The 7438-nt window shown below is 34.4% G+C and overlaps 1 protein-coding gene across 1 annotated transcript; it reads right to left on the reverse strand.

The window, feature by feature from the left end:
• Positions 1-993: 993 nt before the first annotated feature.
• On the reverse strand, positions 994-5585 carry LOC136202687 (large ribosomal subunit protein uL3y-like). Its single transcript, XM_065993454.1, has 6 exons — positions 5458-5585; positions 3785-3889; positions 2537-2647; positions 2042-2346; positions 1551-1960; positions 994-1463 (listed from the first exon to the last, which is right to left on the reverse strand). The coding sequence occupies exons 2-6, from the start codon at positions 3867-3869 to the stop codon at positions 1205-1207; spliced, it is 1170 nt and encodes a 389-aa protein (XP_065849526.1). The 5' UTR covers positions 3870-3889; positions 5458-5585; the 3' UTR covers positions 994-1204.
• Between the last annotated feature and the right edge of the window lie 1853 nt (positions 5586-7438).

The following is a 7438-nucleotide window of genomic DNA, read 5'->3' on the forward strand; positions in this document are numbered from 1 at the left end:
AGAGATAATTTACATTTAGAACAAAATTAATAAGAGGAATAAAAAAATACAATAACATAATTTAAAGAATTATATAGGAATACTATCATGTTACAAAATTAAGACACATGATGGCTAAATATAATAGTTGCAGAAGTTATCATCATGTTAATTCTTAATGGTATTGTCACTGAACTTCACACTTTTTTATACTGTTGGCCACTCAATTTTAACCAACTCCTCAAAGTGACCGTTAACAACCCCAAAATGAAAATATTCAATAATTAAAATTGTTCAGAACAATATTTACCATGAAACCACATTTTTTATTTTCCAAAATCATTTTTTTTAGATTTCTCTCTTTAAAAATGCACTCTCTCTTAACCAAACTACACCTAAATGACCTCAAAACAAAAAATTTCAAGAATTAAAGTTCCTTAGAAGATCACTAACGATTTGGATTTTTTATTTTTAGGCCGTCAACGGTCGTTTTGAGGTGTTGAGTGGCCACCGATGTTAAAAAAATATAAAGTTTAGTGGTCATACTGTTAAGAATTGAAGTTCAATGGCCATAATATTAAATGAGTAAAGTTCAGTGACAATAATATTAAATGGGTAAAGTTCAGTGGCCATGGACTGATATAGAGAAAAGGATGTGAGATGTAAACCTCAATGTAATCCTAGGTCGTTTTGAGAGGATCGGTTGTGATCATTTTAAATGTTTGAGGACAAAACTGTCAAAAGCCATTTTGCAATTGAAATTTGGATCAATTGAGCTGTTCTCTTTTAATTATATAGAATAATGTGCATGGAGAAATTTCTTTTTTTATAAGGTTGGACTAAATTTATAAGATGCAGAATACGATAATTCTTTACCCCATCAATCTCCTTACAGTCAACCCTGACTGTAGGATAAATATTCATACTTTTACCGCCAAAGATGAAAGCGGAATATGATGATCTGCTCAAGCATTTGCTTATTGGGACAAGGACCGGACTCCACAAACCATCATAGATGCCGAATGGGAATGCTAATCATAATATAATTGTTACAACCATACTTATAAACTTCAGAAATGTATCTGATTAATTAAAATCTCAAAAACAGACCAAATCAAACTTAACTCAAGTCATCGAACAAAAACGAAATTCAAAGCGAAGTCTAGAAAAGAAAACAAGCAGGCAGAGAAGGATCTGGAACCTATTTATTCTCTGTTGTGAATTCTCAAGCCTTAACACGTCCATAGAACTTGTCCTTCTCCTGTGTTGTCTGGAACCTACCATGCCCGAATTTAGAGGATGTGTCAATAAACTTGATCTTGATTTCCTCCAAAGCACTTCTTGAAGTCTGATTCAACAGTGATTGTCTCAATGTCACAACACGCTTCTTTGGTCCGACACAGCATCCTTTTATCATCAGGTAATCCTCCTTCACCACTCCATAATGGGGGAATCCGCCGATAGGTGTGATCTCCTTTTGAGTCCTGCAATTTATAACAAGTATCAGCATCTTCAAAAGCCAATTTGAACAACTTAAATGAGAGAGATAATATGGTAAAAGCTACACTTACTGGTCATAATCAGTAATTGCAGAGTGAGACTCATTGCCGGACTTCCCGAGTTTGTAGATTTTCTTGTTCATCTCAGTACGGTGATGATAACCGTTCTGCCCAGCTCTTGCAACAGTATACGAAACCCTAGCTGGATGCCATGATCCGATACAGGCTACCTTTCGAAGACCACGATGAGTCTTGCGGGGTAGGCGAGTCACACCCCAACGAGTAACAACTCCCTCATAACCCTTTCCTTTGGTTACTCCAATAATGTCGATCATCTCATCCTTTTGGAAAACAGCATCGATAGGAATCTGCTTCTCGAAGAAACTGTAGGCGAAGTCAACCTTCTTGGCGATATCACCACCATTCACCTGAATTTCCATCAGATGTGCTTTCTTCTGCTTCAGTCCTTTCATCTTCCTAATCTGCACGAACCAAAAATTAGAACTCAACCATGAAACATCAATATAAACATCTAAAGATGTGCAAAATGAAGATGAAAGTACCTGTGTGTGTGCCAACACACGGATGACAGTGCAGTACTTCTTCATTTTGTTAAGTTGAGATTCCATATCCTTTTTCCCATCCTCGGATTCAAACCTCTTCGAGTATTTGCTGAATGCCTTCTTCTTGGACTTGCACCAATTCTTGTAAAACCTCCTCTTAACCTCCTCGCTCAAGTGCTGAGCCCAGACAGTGTTCAATGAGCGAAGACCAGAAGGTGTTCTCACATAACCCACAACTCCAACAACAATCATGGGTGGAGTTTCAATGATAGTAACAGCTTCACATGCTTCTTTCTTGTGGAGTTCTGAAGGAGAAGGGTTCAAAAACCAAAAAACTCGTAAGCACATTACAAAGGACAGTACTCTGAAACATTTAAATCAAATGAGAAGAAAATAAAGCTTGTAATACAATATGATTCACAGTTTGCAGCAAAAAACTTGCTAATATACACATTCTATTTAGGAAAGCACCAAACATAAACAAGTAAGACTCACTTGACCCTGGCTTTTCGACATCTCTGACAATGTGAGTCATCCCAGCTTTGTACCCCATAAAAGCAGTTAGTCTGCATGGTTTTGTTGGATCATCTTTGGGAAATGCCTTCACTGTAAACATCGCCAAAGAGAGTTAAATTAAGGAACCATGGGTAATGTGAACAAACATGAGAAACACCATGATTATGAATGTAATAGATCATAAAAAATACAATTCAAGTTCAAAAATCATTTAGGCAATATACTAAATAATTAATCTAACAAGCAAATGTCAAATTGCATCTATTCTTAATTCTCAAATACACATCCCCGCTTAATAAATTGCACAGGTTAACACAAAATAGATGAATATTTCGCTCTTACGTGACACTAATGTAGTTCATTAGAAAAATGAATGACTTGTTTCTTCAAGCAAAAAGAATAAAACATCTACCTGAGTGTTAAATACATACTCATAACCTAGAATAACAATAAAATGCACAATCCCAAAGAAAATCAGAAGGTTCATACTTCATATTACAACAAGATAAAGCGATTGAAATTGCCAGTAACTCTGAAATTATAATTAATTCATACACAAGTAGACACAAACGATGTGACATCAAGGTTATGTGGCACTAACGTAGGTTATTAGAAAAATGAATGACTTGTTTCTTCAAGCAAAAGAACAAAACATCCACCTGATTGTTAAATATACTCATAACCTAGAAGAACAATAAAATGCACACCTCGAAGAAAACCAGAAGGTTCATACTTCGAAATTACACCAAGATAAATTGATTGAAATATCTAGTAACACTGAAATTATAATTAATTTATGAATTAAGGGACAAAATGGCCCCTGAAATTGGCCGATAGAGTCAGTTTATTCCAAATCGAAGTTCAGATATCAACTAAGTCCCAAAGTTGGCAAAATTCGACAAATCAGCCCAAATTTGACGAACTTTTAGGTTTTAGCACGGATTGCTTTTGGGCTAATCTATCAATTTTGGCCAACTTTAGACTAAGTTGGTACCTCCCTACACTTCAATTTGAGCTAAAGTGATCATGCCCAGGCCAATTTGATCCTTAATTCGTTAATTTATAAACAAGCAGACACAAACAATGTGACATCAAGGTACAAATGAAAAGAATCTGGAGCAAAACAACTCTTCCAATCTCAAGAGGAATAAATGGTTAGAGCAAGTAACGATATCAGTCATGAATATAAAAATAACTCCAAACACAATTAGAAAATGAGTTAACAACCTTTTCCTCGTTGGCGAGATGCCCTCTTCCTTGGAAGGAAACCCAAAGATCCATGTCGGGGGTGTTCAAACTTACGATGAGACATTGTTAGCCTCAGCTAAAGAACTGCAAAACTCAAGAGCTTAAAGAACAATATATTGAACATAATGTTATGTAAATTCCAATTATATACTTCGAGAAATTCAGAAATGCCTACGAAGAATTTCAAATCAACTAGTTATTAAGCTAGAAAATCAAAATATGACTTTTTAATAAATTCTATATCATCTAGAACTGAATAAAACAATCACTAATTCGATTAAAAACCATAAAATCATCCAGAAAACAGGACTATTTGAAATATAGAAAGTTCCATAGAAATGAAATAATTTAACTGTTAGACTAAACATTCCCTCATCAACAGTAAAGGTATGGTTTCCACGCCAGACCTGAGTAAATGAAATGAAATGGTTCCCAACCAAAGGCCTATGGCATCATAAGATGCCAATTCTCGGGCTCCGAGGTATTCCATACCAAATAACTTATTCAGTTATTTGGCGAAGAGAGCCCATTCTGAGACTCCAGCCTTGATTACTAACCAACAATCTTACAAAGGGAACACATTCCATATCAATATCAGGCCAAGAGCAGAATCAATACATCTACGGTTGCAAGACAATTATAAAAAGAAGAAATTTAAGAATTTAAATCCAATCTAATAGAAAAACTGAATCAATAATTCTTAATTAAACTAGTTAAACTATTTTAAAACAAGTTCTGTACCTAATTAATATGAACTAAGTAATGCCAATGGAAACTTCCATGTAGAGCCATAGACAAGACACCCACTAAAGCAACAAATCTTGTCCATTGACATTCATAATATTTAGCTTTTAAGCCATTGATCAAATTAACTAGTCTTTAGGTTTTCTCTTTTCAGAAAATTACATTTTGCTTCATTTAGCACCATGATAAAGAATTCCAAACATCAGATATTAATGCTTTACTTACACACACTAAATGTAACCTAGCGGGCATTATCTCCTTTATTTGCTGAATTGTGTTTTTTTCACTATTTTTCTAAAAGCTACAGCAATTACAATATTTGTTTGTTAAATTTTTGTTTTTAATTGTTTTACTAAAATCTACAACCATTAAAACCTTAACTGGGTTATTTTCTAATAAGATTTTCTCAAAACATTAGCAAGAAACGATCTATATATAGTGATGCTTTAACAGGTACTTCAATCCTATAGATTGAGCTACCAAATCGGTGCAACCCTTAGACATCCATGATCAATTTAAGGCAGTTTGAAATGACTAACAACAGCATCAATTGACTCATGATGTATGAGTTTTGTCCAGAAATACAACACAAAAAATAAAGTGTTGTTAAACTAATTTGACAGAAGGAGAAAACAATTACCCAAAGGGTGCTCCTCCTAAATCCAATGATATAGAACAAAGACGAAGCATTAGTTAAAAAAAAAAAACTATTTAAATATACATAAATACCAGGAAAAAAAACAATAATCTAATCTTCCTAAACAAAACCGAAACATAAATCTACAGAATCCAGATCCATTACTTCAAGACACCCCAGGAATTATGAGAAACAAGCCAACGAGCTGTTGCAGCAGCATTATTTCATATGCCCGACAACAACTGAGTGAGTGAGAGCGAAAGAGACATACCAGCGAAAGATGAACAGCGGCGCCGGCTAGTGAGTGAGAGGGAGAAGCAGCCGTCGAGATGAAGAAGATGAGCAGGAGCAGGGGATGAAGAAGATACGATAGGGTTTTATATTTATATTGGAAGAAAGGTCATTTTTAACCTAGAATAGAATTTTGGATAAATAATTTATTAGTCCCCTAGTTTTTACCTAACATACTATTTAGTCCCTTTATTTTGAAAAACACATTTTAAAATCTCTATCTTTTATCAATATTAACCTTGTAGTCCTTTTATCTATTTTTTTTAGATTTTTAACCGAACATATCTTACCTTTTAGACAACCGCAGTACAATACAAGTTGATCATGTTACTCTGTTATTATATATATATATATATATATATATATGTTTATGCTAAAATATAATGATTACAAGTCTACAAAAACTAGATAAAAGGATCAAATTGTTAATATTGGCAAAAACTATGAACCTTATAATAGTTTACCTTTATGTGCACCTCTAATTCTTCTTCTTCGGTAACATATGTCAAATTGATACTTTTTTTGGACTTTGTTCTACAATTCTTTTGTATGTGCCTAAACTCTTTGCACTTGTAATACTGATGCTTTCCTTTATGCTAGCAATCGTCTTCATGGTGGCCGAGCTTATTGCAAATACCACATTTAGATAAAACTTTTCCTTTCGAAGATGAGCCTTTTCTTATATAAGCACCCTCGACAAATGGTATCAGACCATTAAGGATCTTGAGGGACTTGTCAGTGTTGAAGAGGCTCCAAAAATGGCAAACAACGCATCAATTCTTTCTCCTCTAATCTTTATCTCCTTTTAAGTTGCTTGTGAGCCTAATATAATAGGTATATGATGTACGATTTTTATTAGACAATATGTTGATCAGATAATAGTTTTATTCAAATACTTTTCTTCTTCAATTTTCTAGTCTAAAAAACCAACAAATGGTATCAGTGTATTAAAGATCTTAAAAGACTTGTGAATATTGGAGAGGCACCAGGGGAACTCGAAAACCGTACTCGAACTACGCTTCGTAGAGTATAAAAGCATTATCCTCTATCATGTTGTTTGCTCAAATGTTGGGACCGGACACTTGTAGTTTGTAGGCTCCCCCAATTCCATATAGTGGCTCTCAATGTCGAATCTTCTAGGCTAAATATGCTAGCAACTTTATAAATAGGATGGAGTTTTCGAACGTTAACAATGGTCAAACTTGGCACCTAAAGCGCCCCAATGGTTCTCCTCATACCACCATAGTTTTCTATTTTCTTTCTCATACAACGTACTCAGATCGATATTAGCATCATTAAAGGCTCGGTGACAAAAAGAAATATTTCGTGTACTTTTAGTAGAGAAAAAGATTCTTGTGTACTGTGTAACTTTAAGTTTCTTTGGGTTTTCAATGGAAGAGCTTTTATCCTCTTCAATATAATTGTTGGACCAGAAAATGTTTAGAGAAGAAAAAAGTCAAATTTAAAATCTTTAAGAGCTTTTATCCAAAGTAGAAAGTCAAATTTAAAATCTTTAAAAGCAAAAGCTCGGTGAATTTATATAAAAGCAATTGAAAGAAGTAAATGCTAGAAGAAGAGTTTGTGAAACAAAAGACAACAAGCAAGACAGTAGAAGAGTATGGGTTGGTACTTGTTTTAATAAGTCCTAGTTTTAACATATCATGAACTTGTTTTTCTATTTCAGCTTTTTAAAAATTACAGCATTTCCTACCGTTAATGAGGATAGGGAGGTAGTCATGGAGCCTGTTGGAGTCTTGGACACACGTTGGAGTAAGAAATGGTCTAATGTTATTGAAGAATGTCTGATCAAGTGGCAACACTTGCTTGTAGAGGACACTATTTGGGAAAAACCCAGCGATATAAGAACGTGTTTTCCTAATTTTAACCTTGTGGACAAGGTTACAGACGATGGGAGGGGTAATGTTGAACCAAGAAGATCACATAGGAAACATGTGCAGAAT

This window comes from Euphorbia lathyris, chromosome 8 (assembly GCF_963576675.1).
Source record: "Euphorbia lathyris chromosome 8, ddEupLath1.1, whole genome shotgun sequence".
Taxonomy (NCBI): Eukaryota; Viridiplantae; Streptophyta; class Magnoliopsida; order Malpighiales; family Euphorbiaceae; genus Euphorbia; species Euphorbia lathyris.

What these genes read in the sequence shown, in the direction of transcription:
- LOC136202687 (XM_065993454.1), bottom strand. Translation starts at nt 3,869, where the DNA reads ATGTCTCATCGTAAGTTTGAACACCCCCGACATGGATCTTTGGGTTTC. An exon ending in ATCTCGCCAACGAGGAAAAG is followed by an intron (nt 2,648 to 3,784) that starts GTTGTTAACTCA and finishes CGATGTTTACAG; the next exon opens with TGAAGGCATTTCCCAAAGAT. An exon ending in GTGTGTTGGCACACACACAG is followed by an intron (nt 1,961 to 2,041) that starts GTACTTTCATCT and finishes TGGTTCGTGCAG; the next exon opens with ATTAGGAAGATGAAAGGACT.